We start from the raw sequence: 20194 nt of genomic DNA, 5'->3' as shown, positions 1-20194 counted from the left end.
GTGCAACCTTTGCCTGTAATTTCGTGATGTCTGCCTGGGAGGTTTTGTTCTTACTCTCATGAGCTTATAGCAGCTTGTGATACTCAGCCCAGCATCTGGTTACTCGGGCTCTTTTTCACATCCAGCATCCAAAATGAAATAAATACTCAAGATTATATAGATCTTATCAACTGTGTGGCAAGTCTTTGACCTGATTGTTATCTTTCTTTTTACTGTTAAGATCTTTGTTTTGGGGATTTCTTTGTGTGTGTGTGTGTGTGTGTGTGTGTGTGTGTGTGTGTGTGTGTGTGTGTGTGTTTGAGAGGTGGGGTGGCTGTTAGATTGATGGTCTGGAGCTGGAGAGGCGTTGAGGCACAGGGGCAGAGTTTGGTGCTGGGCCAGGTGGCTGGGGGGCTGCAGAGATGAGGGGAAGCAGGGCTGTGTCTGTTTTGCCCATCTGTCTACCCAGAGCCCACCACAGGGCCTGGTGCATAGTAGCTCAGCAGATACTTGAAGGAATTGATTAGTGAATCTGTGTTTCTATGGAAATTTGTGTTTCTCTTTGTCTTCATATACTTAATGAAGTTGTTATAGATTTATACATGGAAGACCAATTTTTTTATATTGTTCAAATAAACTCTATAGAATAGATAACACATCATAGACCCTTGTGTCCTTAGTTCCCAGGAGGGGTTTAGGCTCCCTGGGATTTTGTTCTTAGAGGGCAGGGGTTATCTTCAGGGCAAAAAACAAAACAAAACAAAACAAAAAAAAACTATAAACATTCTTTTACTCACTTTTGTTGAGCCAGTTTTCTTCTGTGAAAAAGGGGTTCCTGTAATATTCAAATGAAGATCGATGTCCCCTCTTTTTCTGTGGACAGCTGGGAACTCCGTTCCTTACCAAATTGACAACAGTTGCCTGAGACTCATTCAAATAGGCTTCCACCACCCCCTGAAAAATATAAATTTCCAAATCTGCGAATTTTCAAGATCTCCATGAAATGAAAATGGTTTAAATAACATAGTCTTGACTGCTGATGAAATTCATATTTCTTGGTACTTTCTTTTCTGGTAACTGAGGACTTGTAGTGTGTGAGAAGCCAAAAGACATATAAGAATGTCTAGGGGAGAATTTTGTACCTTGAAATGTAATTTTTCTGTTGTCCTGTCTCTCGTGAATTTGACTTTTATTGTTGAATTCCATGCTCTTCTTATACTTAATCATTGGTAGCATGGCAGAACTAAAGATAAAATTTTGCCTTCTTTTTGTTGGCATAAAGTACCTTTTGGTACCAATCTATCCTCAAAAATGAAATAGGGAAAGAAAGGAAAAAGCATTTAAACCACATAAATTAATTGGGGAGTGGGGAACCTCAGCTACAGAATCTAATAAAATTCAATTATAATTTTCCACTAGTTATTGTAATCCAACCTTTCTATCTTTATGTTTCATTGTTTATAGCATTTATGATTCATATACTGTTCTTTTAAAAAAAAATTCTGTCATGCCTTATCAAAAAAAAATGTACTTTCTTCCCTATATCCATTTCCTAAATTTTGGGTTACCATAATTCTACTTCCTCTTCTTCTCCTTTGTTTAAAGACTAATGTTTACTTGCTTTTTTCAGATAAAGTGCTAATACAGCTTTTTAAGATAAGAAAGAAAATTTTTCTAATTTTCTTTTTGTCTCACCCAATGTTGAAAGTTTGTACTTTTTTATTATACATCCGTTTCATATCCTGGTCATATTCACTTCATATTTGAAAGGCTTTGAGTATTCCTCATTCACCTGAGACTTGTGGCCGAAATCTTAAAAGGAAAAATTATTCCACTTGCATGCACGTGTGAATTCTGATAGCCAATTTAAATTTGAAATATAAATTGTTCTTCGTGGACTATAATGAATTAGTACTGGAGTTCAATAGTAGTGGAAAATTATCAATATGTTTTTTCCTGCTATGATTAAAATGGCTAGCTGAAAAGCTCCAAAAGGAAGATAGCGTTTACTTATTTAGAGAGAGTTTTTCTGATGTGGACATATCAAGGTTATTCTTTGGAACTTTGAAGTGCCATTTTCAGATACTCTAGTGTGTTGGGAGAAGGCCAGTTACTGAATAATTACAGCAACAATTTGTGAGACTGTTACGTGTGGTTAATTATCTAGTTTTATTTTTTTTTCACAGGGTATAGGCAAAAATTAATTAAAATAGTATACATAAAATTCTATCAGAAAAAAATGCTGTCAGGATGAAAGACCCATATGGTAACAGACCATTATTAACAACAAAAGGAAATGCAACATTTGGCTAAAATGTACTGATAAGATAAAAACACTATTCATCTACAAAGCTAAGCAAAACTTTCTGATGGAGGAGAGAAGGGGTAGAGACGTGTGCTGGAATTCAGGGAGTGGAGATGCTGGCTGCGCAGACTCAGTTTTAGTCTCAGGTCTGTCACTGGCTGCGTGACATCAGGCAAGTTACTTCACCACTTTGATCTTCATATTTTTCATCTATTAAATAGGAATGATAATACGTCAAAAGTTTGGTAGCACATATTTGAAAATAAATGTAAAATGCTTAGCATACTGCTGATAATTAATTCAGTGCTACTACTGTTAGTAAGAAAATAACAGCAGTAATAATGTGCTGATGGACAGATATATTTATAAAAGTATAGTTTTTTTCCTCTCTAGTTATTTGATGTTTTATATAGCTGTAGTTTTAAAGTTAGTTTAAGCAGTGCAACACTTGAAAGTTGCTGTGATCCTTATAAAATAACATAAAATACTGTCTAGCTTAATTTTACTATCAAAACATGAAAACTTTTTGTGGAAGATGGAACTGAAATGTGTGTGTGTGAAAGAGAAGAGAGAGAAAATTACAAATATGTGCATCCACAAACTAAAGCCAGCTCTCATACTAAGCATAATTATGATCAGTTTTATGCTACTTTGATTTATTTTGTAGTCTGCTAATACTCATAGAGAATCAGTAATTAGTGCCAACTTTTATGAAGAATTTGGGTGCAGATGTTTACAAACTGCCATCCATTAACTCCCCCCCCCTCAATTGAGGACACATTGAGATTATTTTACTTTGGTGGCAGAACAACTCTCATAAGCCCATTAGAGAACTATCTCGAGTATGGGGTATCTGATAACTATTGTATTTGTTGACTGCTTGTTAAAATAATACTAAGTATTATTTTTTCTGTTATTAAAGCCACGTCTGTTAAAGTCCCCAATCCTGACTTTTAATTGTTTTTAGAAGATACAGGGAAAAAGCACTAGACTTGGCACACGAAGACCCATGATTGAGCTCTTTGACGGTGAACAAATCACCTTCTTAGTTTTGGTTTCTTTATCTTCCTTTTTCCTCTGACCTTGATCCTGGAACTTCCAAGTAATCTTTAGAATGTTTCTCTGTGTAATTGCGTATTGTTTAAGTTTTATCTACCCTTTTAGTTGTGTGTTTTATTTGGAAGTGAAAGTAGCACTCATTTTCTCCAAACTGGGATAGAGAGAGAATAATAATCACAGAAAAGAATAGTTTAACATTATGCATTATTTAAGAGTATGACACATTCACAGTTGCCATTTGAATTTGGATTTTTGTTAGTTTCACTTAGAATTTATCTTTCTTGCTATGCAATCTGAAGCTATAAAAACTGAATCTGTAAGCTCTGTGGACTCCACTCCTCTTGACATTACTTAGTAATTAACCCCTTTTTAAACTTATAATATTTATGTTCTCACTTTGTCGAAAAGGAGTCTGTAACCTTAGATAAAGTAGATAGTGTGGAATGTAGCACTTACCTGCTCTTCTCAATGCTGGGAGCAATGGAGCACCCTCAGGTGTCTTCAGAGTATGTATTAGAATTGGTTCTTGAATCTGGAGAAAGCCATGTATGAAGTATATAAAGCCATGTATAAAGCATAAAGCCATGTCTGGTAATGACAGAGTGCCCGGACTGAGAAAACATGTTAATTCTCATGTTAGTGGATATTTCACGTACTGTGAATCATGGTTACAGTTTCACATTCATGAAAAAATTATTTGTTGTTTATTCACTTTTTACATAGATGTAGTAGTTCATTAAATTAAAAAATCTATATAGTTACGAATTTTGGATTAAGAATAGCCTTTTTCTTATTGCTTTAAGGCTTTATTTTTGAAGGAGAAAAGTGTTTTATTTAAAACAAAATTTTATTGTTTTGAATTTTAATATTGTACACATTTATTTTCTTATTTTGAAAAACATTTGTGTTGCATTTTCTGCCTGTTTTATGATCATTGGAAAATGAATGGGGAAATTATAAAGCAATTCAATAAAATAATGAGCTTATAAGAATTATCTGCCATTGTTTTTCTTTTGCAAAAAATATTGCCTCTTTTCTTAGAACCCCAAGGCTGTGGATTTCATACCCTGTATAAATTCTGCTTTTAGACAGAGGAAAAGGGAAATAGTCATTATTGCATTTCTTCCTTCTTTATTCTGATAGCCAACACTGTGTACCAGTCATATGTCAGACATTGTGCTAAGCATATATGTTATTTTATATAATTCTTATATCAACTTTATGAAATGTGTGCCCCTGTTATCCCCATATTTAGATGGAGAAAAATGAGAGGTAGTCAATAAGTTGCCTAAAATTGCACGGCTAATAAATGGCAGAACTGTGATTTGATTCCAGATGTTTGACACATACTTAATCATTCTGAAAACTTGTGCTAATCCCATAGTAGGTACTTAATAAATGTTTGAAAATGAATATCCCTTATTAGTTGGCTTAAGAAAAACCTGTTACGAGTATGTAGTCTGATTTACACTGCTAGACAAGTTTATACATTGCTAATTTTCTTCCTTTTCCTGTAGGAGAAGAGACTGAAAGAAAGAGAAGCCAGAAGAGAAGCCAATAAGAGGCAAGCAAAGGTAGGAGTTTATATTTTAATGAGAAAAATGTTTGTAACATTGAATGGAATTTAAATACCCTTCTCTTCCATATGCATTTTATATTTATTTATGTATCATGACATTTGAATTGGATTTAAGCCCGTTTTTATGTATTATTAGCTTTCTGATATTCATTTGTTTCCTCTGTGATGTAGGAGGAAAAATACATGAGATGACTTGTTTCTTGGACTTTGCTCTACTGCCTTCACCATCTTTTTCTGCTATGTTTTGTGCCTGTTAAGTACAGGAGATGGTTGACTCTGTGGGCCGGGCCTGATAGGATTTTGTACTGTGTCATCTGCAGACTAGGGAGACAGCCTGTGTAAACTCAGCTTGGTAATAGATGAAAGCGTTGGTTGTTTTAACTCCTAGAATCCAGGGGAAAGGCCTCTCTCTCCCACCTTCACTATATTCTGTCAACAAAAATTTTCAGCTTGTGTAGATGTTTCTTTCAAATATATGTACAGCTATGAACACCATCATCCACGTGCAGCTACAATTTTTATCCAGTGTGTTTAACACTGAGAAGGGTTCAGCTTCTGCATTCTGAGGACATTTTGTAGAAACGACTTCCTAGAACCAGGACCCAGTAATGTATGTCGTTTCTCACGCCGTATCTCACTGTGCTGTGCCTAACTAGCCATGATTTCTCCGTAGCAGTTAGCAAAGATCCGACTCCCTTGAGTAAACCCATAATGTTCTTCCTCATTCTTTTCCATGCTGACCGTAGCACTTAGAGAGCAAGTCAGGGCTGATAACTCATGCTGCAGTTCTCGAGTGGGAAGCCATTACTCCACAGTGTAAGTCGAAAGGGCTGCTTGTGTTCAGTACTAAATGTCACTCTGTCTTCAAAGGTGCCCCAAAACAAGGGCTGTGGGGTGTGCAGCCTGACTGCTAAATCAGATGGCGGATTCTGCATTTGCTTTTAAAATGCAGATGTGAACTGCCATGGCATAGAAATGAGATCTCAGGGACTGTAGTGGGAAAAATTTAAATTTAGGAAGAAAATCTTAAGTCTAATGAAAGCACTTGATATTTATGAATATTGCATGTGCAGCATAAAAATAAACCTGTTTTATTTTACTGGGGAGCTCTGGTTTCTGCATATGAAATTATAAAATGAAAGATACAATCTGGAGCCAAAAGAAAGCCGTGTTACTACATTTCCTTTGTGTGCGCGTGCACATTTGTGTCTATTGCTAAGGCTGGTTTGTTTTTTATACTTGTTGATACTGTGTTTTCAGAGTGGTTTAAGCTATGAGAAGTGGCTCTCACCCTTAAGCCTGCCTCCTGTGCCTCTTCTTTTATTTCCCTATAAGTTGGTGTCTGTGTTTGGTTTTGATTCTGTGCCAGCTGGGAAATCAAGAGCTGTAAAGCCGTCAAAGTTAGGTTTTGCCACTGGGCAGTGAATTCTAAAGTGAACTCCTCAAGCCAGGCCCATCCTCCACTCCGTGCCCCTTCCCATGTTTGTTGTGTGTGTTTGTCTTTTGATGTCCAAGAAAAGAGGAGGGCTTCCTAGAAGAACAGCGGCCGCGGCTCTGCTGTGCAGCCAGCTCTCAGTAGACCGGGCTTTGTTGCAGTGTTGCTCTGAGTAGTCGAGCTGCCTTCATTTTCCAGCCTCGTCCGAGTGCCCAGAGACGGCAGCCCTCTTGTAAGAATGATGTTAGCAGAGGAATGAGAGGACGGGTTGTAGCCAGGACTCAGATATTCCCCAGGACACCAAGCGCTGGCAGCAGTGACAGATTCAGGCTGACTCATGGAGCCCGAGGCATGAGCTCGGACTCCCCTTTCTGTGCCCATCTTCTTTTCAAATGAAAGTGACAGGGGATGAAGGCTCTGACGGCTTTCCTGGCGCCCCTTTAGAAACAGACTCAGAAGATGTTATTTGGGGGAACTCTTGAAAAGGTGATGGCCCAAAGTTCTGTGATACCTCAGAAGAAATGTAGGGTACGAATTATCAGGTTTTCCTGTTGTCTGCATGCACATGCACGTGCGCTTTAAATGAGGATTATGACGTAGTTTTAGAGTAAGCTTTGTCTTCTCTTTAACATGTTTAAACATAATCGTATGATTTGAGGCTGTTGCTTTCTGGGGCCCCTTGGTCAGCTTCAATCCAGAGCATCCTTCAGTCACTGAACCTACAAGATATCTGAAAGACACCTTAGTGGTGAAAGAAAGTGGTGTTTGCTGACTTACTGTACCAGACAGCATTGTCTTACCCATCTATAGCTATTGCAACAGATCAATGCGTAGAAACTGAAAGGGTGAGAAAGGGAGACTGACAGAGCTGTCCTGTTTTGTGCTTCATTCAGCATAGAGGGCACAGAGTATTGCTTTAAAAACTGGGAAAAAGCATTGGAATAAAAATTGATGAAATTATCCATAATTGCCAGAAAAGAGAGGCTTAATATTATGAGTCTTCAATTTTACACATGATGCTTGGTGGTTGTCTCTTCCCTGACATAGTAAGTATTCCTAAGAAAAACGCTTTAAAGTCAAAGTGTGGTAAAATAAAGTTGGAATGGACCTCTCAGAAGTCTGATACAACTTTTTGTCAAAAGATAGATTTGAGATCTGCCCAGAATATGTTATGTGCAGTGTCAGGAATTGGAGAGAAATATGAAGTTGAAACTTTAAAGACGACTTTCAGGGTACTCAATATCTAGTGGTTTGAAAGATAGAGGTCTTTGGGTATCAAAACTTTCTTTAGCAGAGAAACATTTGAACTGCTGAAGAGTATTTGACTTTTATTTTAGCTAACAGGATGCTGTATGTTCTTATAAGTTAGAAATTGTATGCTGAGATCTGAGAAACTAGTTGTAGCAATGCTCAATAGATCATGTCACTTTTTGGATTCAGGGAGGTTACATAATCCTGGAAATAAAGCTTTATTTATCTCATTATCCAACTGGATTTCCTCCTGTTTCTTTGATGGTCACAAGCGCTTGTACCAACCTCTGGTGGCTGGAAGGATTTTGCAGAAATGTAAAGGGAAAGAACAACGGTGGTGAAGCTTGAGGAAATAGACCCCAGAAATATCTCAGTGCTGTGCTGCTTTTGAAAAACAAGTAGAGTGTATTAAACAAAGTACGTGGTTGATAAAACTGAACGTTGACTGTGAAGGACCAAAGAGTAGGAAATGGCTTCGAGGCATTTCAACACCTGGAAGTTAAGCATTGCTTGGAATTTATTACTGATGTTGCTTATAATTCTTATTTTTTAAGCATGGGGAAAATTATTTGAAAATAATTAAAATGATAAACGTTTTGAGGTTGATGTTATATAGCCAATTTTAACTTGATTTCTTCTTTCTGATTTTATTGCTTTTTTTATTTTAGTGACCCTGGGGCACTTTATTAATGTGCTTAACAAACAGTAATCTTAGGGAATAGTTTCTTGGATACCTAAAATGACCTTAGTTCTTTCAGGATAGCAGTAGAAGTTGTATAATTTTCAAACCTGAATAGACCTGAGAGATGGCCTGGACAGGTTTCCTAATCTACTGATTTATAATACCTTTTTCTCTGGCCACCAATAGTTTCATAAAGCAAAGCTTAACTTACTCATTTTGATAATATGTTCTTCCTGGATTTTTGCTGCTGGAATGTCCTTTCACTTATGAAATAATAATGATGACTTTGCAAATCATTATTACTTAACAAAGTAAAAACCGTCTGTCAGCCCTTTAAAATCTTTTTTGAACTTTTCCTAGTACATGGAATTGAATAGTGTGAAACATCCGCGGACCTCTCCCAGCAGTTTTAAGCAGTAGGTTGTGTAGCTAAGGGGTCCTGCGGGGGTACGTCCTTCCGTCCCCTCAGCACACAGGACGGTTATTTGGATAGGACTCTAGGCTTCCGTTTTGTCTTCAAACAGAACAGTCCCATTTTTTTACCCCTCTAGGTATACTGAAGCTTCCAGGGAAACTTGTGTTTGAAATACTGATTCTACTTAAATCCGTCCATCCATACATACTTGTTACTCTGAAAGCACCCAAATAAATTAAAGCTAAAAGCAAGTAAATGACTTACCGCCATCACTGCCTTTGATGGTGGAACTGTTACGTGCTCAGGCTCTCTGAATCCTCATTCCCTCTTACTCTTACTGCCCCATGCTCTTTCTGTATGCTATTTTTTACCTCTTTTATTTGTTTTTTCTTTAAAAAACAAACCTGATCTTTGGTACATGGGCTAACAACTATTCATAGAAAATAACTAATAGCAAATAACTTGAGTGAGGAGAGAACTCCAGACTAAGGCTGGAAAGCAGTCTGTGTCTCATTGCTGGGTGACCCTTTGATCTGAGCCGAGATGTGTAACAAAAACTATGAATTATGCTCAACGCAATTGCTAGTATAGGGCCTCAGTCTTTCCAACATTTGTGGATAACTACTTTTTTTTCTCTCACATCTTGCTGTAGGGTTAACTGCTAAAAGATTATCTCTCTTTGTAGAGTTGCAAATAGACATTGATAAACGTGGAAAATGGTCATTTGCAGCTTTTCTAGGTCTTAAGTCTTTGCATTTACTCCTTTTTGACAGTGCTTTATTGACTAACACCGAATTAATATTTTTTATTCTGGGGAGAAATGCTTTCTCATTCCATATGTTACATATAACCCTTCCACCTCCCCCTCCTTTTTCCCCCTCCTTTGGCATTTTGTAATTATTGAAATTTAACTGGTCTCTTTCTTTGTTTTTAATATGGTTAGGATTTCAAGGGCTCTAGAGGATTGGTTTATTTTAAACCAAACAGCTTTTGATAAAATTTAAAACAAGATAATGGAAATGCAAGTTTGTTTATAGTCCCAATTCCCAGAGAAAGCAAAGGTGTTCCCTGAAAGTAAATTGCTCTGTTTGAAGGGTCTGAACTCTTCCAGGGCACCATTTGCTGCACTGACACAATCACTTATTTAATGGTGCCCTAAATGAGTTATTTGGTTTCTCTAAGCAAAGTACTCAAATAATACCTTATTTTAGCGCTGTAATAAGACCCATTATGGTTTCCTTCTAGTTTTTAAATAAACAACATTGAGTCCTTTAGAAGATGTGCTTTTCCCCCTTTAATAACTATCTGAATTAGAAATGAAAACTCAATTACATTTAGCTTTTATTGTGATTGTAGTGTTGGTTTGCTTTGTTTTGAGATTAATGTAATGGTTAAAAAAATTTCTTTTCCCTCTCTTTCTTTGGTGATAATGAAGAAGGGGATTACTAAGTTTGAACTTTTAACCGTCTCGAATTATTTTAGAGGTGCTTGCAGGGTTCCCTGTCCTTTTCTGGTCATGAAGATTTAGAGTTCACTATGGGAGAAGGAACAGCTCTCTGATCATGCATTTCACCCACGTGGTGAATACATGCTGATCTGTTAAGACTCAGCTTATAGGTTCTCCCTTTATGAAACTGACCCTCTCGGATATAATGGACTCCTGCTTCTGCAGTCCTACTCCGGCCTTCTTTGTGAAGCATCTGATAGTTTATTGCACTTATTTGTAAACATGTCAGATTTTCTCACTCATCTCTAAGTCCTGTTCTTTGTACCACCTATCACATTGCCTGGTTCGTACATAGTAAGCACTTAATATTTAAATGAATGACTGAGTGGTGATAGAGTGGCTTAAAGGGATACAGAGCACAGACTTTAAATTCTTTTAAAATACGTTTATTGTGGTAAAATATATCCTAAAATTTACTATTTTAACCATCTTTACATGTCCCATTTGGCGGCATTAATTACAGTCACCTTGCTGTGCAGTGACCACCACTGTCCACTTCTGGAACACTCTCTTCGTGCTGGACTGAAACTCTGTGCCCACTGAGCGGCAACTCTCCATTCCTACCTCCCCCCAGAGTGTAAACTTTTAAAGAGAAAACTCATATTCCAAATAATTTTTTTAGCAGAGGAGGAAGTGGAGGCCCTTGATGGATAGGTGATTCTTCCAGGGTCTTATAGTTAAAACAACAGCAAAACAGGAAATACCAGAGAGCACTGACCATAGTTTAGAGTTTTATTAAGTTTATTGTATTTAAGATGTCACATTAAAAATGTAATAAAATGATATCATTAATACTACTCTCAGTCACAGTCTTAACACTTAAGACTGTAACCCAAGTAATGTTGACAGTTTTAATAACATTGATGTTAAATTTACCAAAAGATTTCAAACAGTATCCGTTTTTTTCCCTCTAGAATAAATAGGGATTGTAATAATGACATTAGTTTGGGATATACCTTTCTTGGCCGATGTAAAACGTAGTATTAATTGGTAGCTGCTACCATTCATTGACTGCCTGCTCTGTAACAAATACTGCGATTAAAGGCTTTACGTGCATTATGGCTTTAATCCCCACAAACAGAGCTGTGAGGTAAGTGGTATTATCTCCATTTAGAAAATGAGGAGATGGAGGCTTAGGAAGATTACATGACTTTCCCCAAGTCACATAGCTGGGACATGGCAGAGCCCAGACTCGGTCTCCTTTACCGACTCTTTTAGAGTCCTGACACTTAATAAGCATTAGGCTATACTGGCACCTCATTTCCATGACAGTTAAGAGTATGCACATTTGGCAGCCTGAAAATCTGAAATAGAAGTTGCAAGCAAATACTTTCTTCTCCTGAAATCGCTCTTCTTAACCACTGTTAGTTCCCTTTTATAGTGGTTGCATTAAGAAACAGAATGGTTAGTTGTATAACCATTGGCAGCTACAGAGTATTGCTAATTTTCTATTAGTTTCTATCAAACCTCACTATAATCCCAGTAGTCAAGTTTTTCTTATGAATGAAATATTATGAAACAATTGACCATTATTTCCAACGCATGGAGATCAGTTAAAATTGCCACGTTCTCCTGTGTTGTTTACTTTTACACAGACTTTCCCTCTGCCCTATGATGTCCTCTCCTTCACCCCTCTTCCTCCTAACACCATTTCCTTTTTGAAGCCTTTCCTGCCTCCTTCAAGCAGATTTAGGCATTTCTTCCTTTTTGCTCCACAATACTTTTCATACATTATTCTGTCATGATACTTAGTGATTGTGTCTCTTATGAATAAACTGTAAACTCCTTGAGAACAGCAACTGATTTTTCATAGCTGGCACATTAGTTAATTCTTGTAAATATTAGTTGAATACATCAATGAAGTCCAGGTATGTTCATTCTCAAGGTCAACATTTACATGTTAATCCTGTGTCAGTTACAGGCTCCTTGAAACCTAGCAGCTGGGCTCATAGAATGCAGTGGAGTTGCACCATGTAAATTTCCGCCAGACTGTGCACGTGTCCAGCACCCCCAACGTTCTCCAAGTTGATGCTCCTCTCCTGCCCCATCTTGCTTATTCACCACAATTTCAAGCAAATCCGTTAACTTATATTAAGGTTATAGGTGCTTAATACTAAAACAGAATGTAGTACACTCTTAGGTAATCAGGATCCCTTTAGAATACTTGACCCATTCCCTAAGTGCTAAGAATATAGTAAATTAAAAGTTGAGCTGTCCTAATATGTCCTCATATATTGATTTTCCTTTTCTTGTGCCCTTTTATCATGCTTAGAGGTCCTCAAGCTTTAGTGTAGCTGAATATACAAACTATGTGCATTGTATTTTATGGGTGATAGAAGGGACATTTTAGGATAGTTTGAGCATGATGATTGTCACCTTGCCTGCTAATTTTGGAACATAACCTCTGTCAGAGATGTGAGACCTCATTCATCCAGTACCTTGCTCACATATTTGTTGACTGACCAAATCAGCAGATCCTGCTAAAACTGCTTTGTTGTCAGTCACGTTGAGTATTCTCTTTGATACCAATGAATACAGGTTGCCTGAGTAACTGTAGCTGTGGTTAGAACATGAAAGAGCTAGTACAAGAGTCCAGGCCTGTGTTCACTCCCTGACCCATGACCACTGAGGGCCCCGCAGTGGCTGTGAAGATAAAGGGTGATCCTAAACCTGTGCTGTGTGAGCCATTAACCCTGAGAACAAGAAGACATTTTCCCCCAAAAAAGTCATGTTTGTTTCTAAACTTGCAACGCAATACCAGATTAATTTGAGACAGAATCTTTGAGACGTAATTTTTTTTGTAGTTCATTTTATTTAATTTATTTTTTAAATAGTCTTTATTCTTTTAGAGCAGTTTCAGGTTCATAGCAGAATTGAGCAGAAAATAGAGTTCACAGAGTTCACACACAGCCCTCCCCACCCACGCATATATACTCCCTCTGCCCTCAACATCCCTCATTAGTGCGGCATATTTGGTACAACTGATGAACCAACATGGGCACATTATTATCAACCAAAGTTCATAGTTTACATTAAGGTTCACTCTTGATATTGTATATTCTATGGGTTTTGACAAATGCATAATGACATGTAGCCACCGCTATATTATCGTACAGAATAATTTCATTGCCCTAAAAATCCCTTGTGCTCCATGTATTCATTTCTCCCTCCCTCCCTCTCTCCAAACCCCTGGAAACCACGATCTTTTTGTTTCTGTAGCTGTGCCTTTTCCAGAATGTCATTTGGTTGAAATTGTACAGTTTGTAGCCTTTTCAGACCGCCTTCTTTCATTTAGTAATATGAGACAGTATTTTAATAGCTATTTCAAAACGTGTTCTAATACTTCTTAAAGAATTCTGTTTCTTTTATAAAACTTGCAAAATAAAAAAATGTTCTAACCACATAAAATTGGAGGGGAAATAGAACTCAGAATAAGTTGTCAGAAAAGCGCTAACGTGCTTACACGCTCTTTCTCTCACTATTTTATTTGTGTGTGTGTGTATGTCTCCTCTTACACATGTTATGGATGAACACTGCATTATTAAATGGTCTGTTGGGCTCTGCTCGGTTGGATGGTCATTTAGGTCCATTCCAGAACATCAGGACTCTCACTAAACAGACTCACTTAATCCTGGTGACGCCCTTTATGCTCAGTCATGGTTTATTCTGCTTAAGTTAGAGATAATTTGATGATTTATATTTTTTTCTTTTTAAAAATTTAATTGAAGTATAGTTCACATACAGTGTTATATTAGTTTCAGGTGTACAACGTGGTGATTCGACCTTTGTATACATTATGAATTGATTACCATGATGACCTGGTAACCATCTGTCACCATACAAGTTAATGCAATATTAGTGACTATGTTCCCGATACTGTATATTACATCCCCATGACTATTTATTTTATAACTCTTACGTTTGTAATTTTTAATCTCCTTCACCTCTTTTACCTTACTCCCCTCATCTGTGGCGACTACGAGCTTGTTCTGTGTATCTTTGCATCTGTATCTGTTTTCTTTTGTTTCTTTGCTTTGTTTTTAGATTAAGTGAATTCATATGGTATTTGTTTTTCTCCGTCTGACTTATTTCAATTAGCCTAATACTCTCCGGGTTCATCCATGTTGTCACAATGGCAACGTGTTATTCTTTTTATGGCTAAGTAATATTCCATAGTATATTTATACTACATCTTTTTTTATCTGTTCACCTCTTGATGGACACTTCAATTGCTTCCATACCTTGGCTACTGTAAATAATGCTGCAATGAAAATAGGGGTGTGTATATGAATTTTCTAATTAGTGTTTTCATTTTCTTCACATAAATACTTAGAGATGGAATTTTGGATCATATAGTAATTCTATTTTTAATTTTTTGAGTAACTTCCATGCTGTTTCCCATAGTAGTGGCACCAGTTTATATTCTCACCAACAGTGCATGAGGATTTCCTTTTCTCTACACCCTCACCAATACTTGTTTTTTTGTTGTCTTTTTGATAATAGCCATTCTCACGGGTATGAGGAAATATCTCATTATGGTTTTGATTGGCATTTTGTATTTATTGGTTTTGGTATCATGGAGATGCTGACCTCTTAGAATGAATCTGAAAGCATTCCTTCCTCTTAAGTTTTTTGGAATAGTTTGAAGATAGTCGTTAACTCTTTAAATATTTGGTAGAATTCACCTGTTGAGCCGTCTTGTCCTGGGACTTTGGTTTGCTGGAAATTTTTTTGATTACTGACTCAATTTCATTGCTAGTGATCAGTCTGTTCAGATTTTCTATTTATTCTTGATTCAGTCTTGGGAGACCATATGTTTCTAGGAACTTGGCCATTTTTTCTAGATTGTCCAATTTGTTGGCATATAATTAATTGTTCATAGTAATCTCATGATACTTTGTATTTCTGTGGTGTCAGTTGTAACTTCTGTTTCATTTCTGATTTTGTTTACTTAGGCCGTTCTTTTTCTTATGAGTCTGGCTAAAGGTTTATCAGTTTTGTTTATCTTTTCAAAGAACCAGCTTAATTTCATTGAGCTCTTCTATTGTAAGCCTCTATTTCACTTATTTCTGCTCTGATTTTTCTTATTTTTCTTCCTTCTACTAATTGTAGGCTTTGTTTGTTCTTTTTTTTAAATTGAAGTACAGTTGATCTACAATGTTGTATCAATTTCTGACACACAGCATAATATATATACATTATATATTTATACATTCATATATATTTATATTTATTTATATATTTATATATGTATATACATACGTATATATGTATATATATTTATATTCCTTTTAATATTCTTTTTCATTATAGGCTATTACAAAGTATTGAATACAGTTCTCTGTGCTGTACAGTAGGACCTTGCTTTGTATCTATTTTATATATAGTAGTTAGTATCTGCAACTCCCAAACTCCCAGTTTATCCCTCCACCACCCTCCCCACCCCAACCCAGTAGCCATGAGTTTGTTTTCTATGCCTCTGAATCTGTTTCTGTTTTGTAAATAAATTCATTTGTACCTTTTTTTTTTGGATTCCACATGTAAGTGATATCATATGGTATTTTTCTTTCTCGTTCTGGCCTAGTTCACTTAGAATAACAGTCTCTAGATCCATCCATGTTGCTGCAAATGGTGTTATTTTATTATTTTTCATGGCCGAGTAATATTCCATTGTATAAATATACCACACCTTCTTTATCCAGTCATCTGTTAATGGACATTTAGGTTGCTTCCGTATCTTGGCTATTGTAAATAGTGCTTTTCAAGCTGCTGTCTCTGCTGGGATTTGAGGTGAATGAGTTTGTGCACAAGCCCTTCAAGAGCAGACTCTTGGTTCCCTTCAGTCCTCTGTCTCTCCTGGACATAAGCGCCACTGGTTTTCAAAGCCAGACATTGTGGGAGCTCATCCTTCTGGTGCCAGTTCCCCAGGCTAGGGAGCCTAGTGGGTAGCTTGGATCCCTTGCTTCTCTAGTGGGAGCCTCTGTTCTTGTGATATCCCTCCCACGTGTGCATCACTGCACTGTGAGTGTGGGTTCTGACTAGGCTATTTCTCTGCCAGTCTCACTTTTCGTTATATCCTTTTGTTGTGAAAAAACTGTTCTGCTGGTCTTCAGTTTGTTCTCAGAGATAGCTTTTCTCTGCATAGCTGTAGTTTTGGTGTGTCTGTGGGAGAAGGTGAACTCAGGATCTTTGTACTTTGCAATCCTGATGTGGACTCCTTGAGTGCAGTCAATGGATATAAGGTTTGTATTGATCCTAAAGGCCATTCCTCATCTCAGAGATGGGTGATAGGATCCACTACTCCAGTGTGAAATACTTCTTAGTGAATAAGGAAACCTCTTTTGTAGGGGTAAACTTTTACCCTCTACTGTGTTGTTTGTGGAGTAATGAGTGGCCAAGCTTTATTGACCTTTCTTTAAGCCATAATGACTTCTATTGGAGAGCACTGTAAGCCAGCATTCTAAGGGGAAGAGTTACTGGCCAGAAGAATTTATTCTTGGAGGTAAACAAATATACTGGAAATACCGAGAAGAACTTGTTTTTCTCACTGACATTTTTTTTAATCCTCTAAAGAATTATATATAAAATATGTGATAACTGTAAAACTCTATTTAGCTAATTTTATTTCTTATGATTACAGTTATTATCAGCAACATTAAATGATTTCCTGTTTGCTGTATTTTCTTGCTTTGGGTAAAGGTGTAGCCAGATGTCTGCAATATTTTATGCGATAACATATTTTCCTTTGCCTGTTAAGTCTTTATTATTGATATATATTGTATCATTCAAAGGTTCTTTACTTGATGAGAACTCCAGAATTTGTTGTTTACGGACTGGGTGTAAATGTTCTGCAACATCACATGGTGTTTTGTCCTTTTCAGAGCACTTTCATCAGGATTATCATGCTTAATTAATTAGTGTGTGTAATAAGTAGGAGCTTTATAGTTATCTGACCACTGAAAAGCTTTACTATGGAGAAGCTAGGTAAGTGACTTGGCCAAGGTCATGTACCTAATTAGTAGGTTAAGAAAACCCTCAGGTTTCTGTATCAGGACCCAGTATGCAGAGGTCTTTTGGCATTACTTAGGGGTTGAATAAATCTCCTCATCCTGATTGCCTTGAACATTATGTGCAATGTTCAGAAGGGAGTAGTTTTAAATTATGAGACCTTGAATATCTCTGTTTCTTTTCTTAAATCACTATATATTTAGGTGATATAATTATAGTGATTTACAAATCACTATAATTCTTGAAGCTTTGCTTTTCCTTTTTAATGGTCCAACTACTTGGGAAGAATATTGGGCAGTGTAGCTAGGTTGAACATACGCCGGCTCTGCGCCCCACACTTCCTTTCCTAGGTCTACGTGCTGGACAAATGCGTACGTGTTTACCAAAAGAGGTTCATAAAGCAGCCCTGTTTATAGTCATCACATTCTGGAAATAACACATACTGTAGAATAGATAAATTGTGTGGATTGATGCAGTGAAATATTATAGCTGGCTCTTCAACAGCATAGGAGTTAGGGGGGCCGATCCACATGCAGTGGAAGATCCAGATATAATTTCATGGTCGCCCCTCCAGATTCACAGGTCCTCATCTGCGGATTCAACCAACCACAGTCACATAGTACCGTAGTATGTATTTACTGAAAAAAATTCACGTATCAGTGGCCCCACACAGTTCAAACCTGTATTAAGGGTCAAATGTATATAGTTTTGGAAGAATTATTGTTATATACAGTAACAAGGACAGATTTCACAAATACTGAGCAAAAGAAGCCATACACAAAAGAATGAATGCTACAGATTCCATCTATGTAATTTTTTTGAAAGCAAAACTAACTTTTGGGATTCGAGTCAGTGTGGTGGGATTACCTTTGGGGGGAAAACAAGGTTGTTACTGGAAATGAGCATGAGGGGGGCTTTTAGAGAACTTGTGAGTGTTCTGACTTCTTACTTTGGGTGGTAGACACGTGGGGGTGTTCTCTTTGTGGGATTTCATCGTGCCATATGCTTATGGTTTGTGTCCTTTCCTCAGTATATATCATACTTCAATTTTAAAAAAGGTTATTTTAAAAAATGGAGTGGTATACTGGGTCTCTATACATGCTTTTAACCTAGATATTTTAATTTGCAAATTTAGAAATATACAGGGTATTATGAATAACTTGTGTAACTCCTAGAAGTATTAAGAGCTTCCCTAGAGTCATCCATGTTTTATGAAAGCTATGAAAGAAAATTAATAATTTATATTCCTCAAATGCACATTTCTTTTTAAATACCCTTTTCTAAGAAGTATGATATTTTACCCCCTAAAACTTACAAAGCACTTTTCCCCAAATGAGAAAGTAAACGCTCTTTTGATTCCCATGCAAATCAAAAAATAAAAATGTATATTTTCTAAAAGAAGCACAGTACTCACTGCGGTGTTCAGAGATTTTAAACCTTCTTTCCACTCCAGTGAATTTTCTGGTTTCTACACTAAATTTATGAGGTGGTTTGGTGGCCTTGGACTATTGTGTAGGTTCCTACTGTTCTTGCCGTCTCAGAGGACCCTGAGAGCTACTGAATTGGACTTCATGCAGAAAAGGGGACACAAGGGTGATGAAATGGACATTAGTATGAATGATCCCTCGGTATAATTATTGTAACTTCATGATTTGAAATACATGCATAATAATTGACCACAGAAATTGGGAAATATACAGAGCTTGAGGGATCATCTAATCAAAGAAATGATTATTTTTCCATGAGTAGGCTTTTTTCGTTTGGTTTACCTCGTTCTTGCCATAGACTCCGGTTAATAAAATATTTTCCATGTGCATCCTTTGAGATTTAAGTTTTTACTCCCTTACTTTCACCATTTACAGATAAACATCGATTTGACAGATACTTACTGAGCATCTGTCATGCACCTGGTCCAGTGGTAAGAGTTTACAGTGTCAATGAGGAGGAGGTGGGCTCTATTTGTTAATATAACCTCATTTTACCTTTACTTGAGGAAGTAAGTTTCTTGCAATTCCAGATCAGATGTTAAGCTTGGAAAACACTGCAGACATAGTGTATACATGATCCAAAAGTTTCTTTATCAGGAAACATTGCTTGTCTGGGAGATGATCACTGCTAGAATTAAGATCAGTTGTTTCATCTTACTTATCTTGATCTTCAGCTGTGTACATCAGTTTCACCCTTTGCTACAGACGTGTTTGGTTTTGATTTTTTGAAGTCATCTCATTTCCTTCAGTTGGAAATGATATACACTCTCAAGCTAATCCATTTATTTATATTAGTGCAGCTTGCTTTGCAAAGTAGAAGGTTTATTATCATAGGGCTTCAGCCTCATTGAATTGCTTCTAACATGAGTCTCATCTAAATTCTAAATACGAGTGCTATTGATCGCCGCCTGCTGGCATCCATCCAGCCCTGGGATTTTTGCCCTTCTCAGTACAGCTGGTACATGGTATTTCTGTGGTGTTCCTTTGAGGATAACAGAAAGTGAAAGAAAGAAGAAAAATATTAAGTCATCTCCAAATAAAAGAAAAGATTAAGATCGACAGATACTGTAGTTTGCACTGAGTTCATCAGTAATGTTAGATCACAGATTTTGGGTTTAAGGTCAGCTTTTATCATTAACTGCCAGGTTGTTAGAGCTCTCCCAAAAGAGCATGAGACTTGGAAATAAAAGAGCCAGGTTCAATTCTTGCTAATAAGCTTCGGAATCCATGGCAGTCGTCTTTCCCCTGAGCCTCAGTTTCCTTTTCTGTAGAATAACAGTGATACTGCCTCCATTGTCAGCCTTCCAGATCTCCTGTGAAAATAATAAATGTTTAAGGGCTTGGCGAGCTGTGAATCACTCTAATATTATTACGTGTTGCCTTTTTAGGCATGCTTCTGCCTAAATTCTGAATTACCCACCATTATCCAGTGGTTCAGTCAGGACTGGGGTGTGTTGAATCCAAATCACTTGAGGTCTCAAAATGCA

General features: G+C 37.0%; 1 protein-coding gene across 1 annotated transcript in view; it reads left to right on the top strand.

Moving 5' to 3' along the window:
• DDX10 (DEAD-box helicase 10) overlaps positions 1-20194 on the top strand; it is a 213564-nt gene that overhangs the window by 132800 nt on the left and 60570 nt on the right. Inside the window, exon 16 of the mRNA XM_031675526.2 lies at positions 4861-4917. Coding sequence (XP_031531386.1) covers positions 4861-4917 — 57 coding nt within the window. The remainder of the gene's footprint in view (positions 1-4860; positions 4918-20194) is intronic.

This window comes from Vicugna pacos, chromosome 33 (genome assembly GCF_048564905.1).
Source record: "Vicugna pacos chromosome 33, VicPac4, whole genome shotgun sequence".
NCBI lineage: Eukaryota > Metazoa > Chordata > Mammalia > Artiodactyla > Camelidae > Vicugna > Vicugna pacos.
This window is presented reverse-complemented; position numbering and strand designations above follow the sequence as displayed.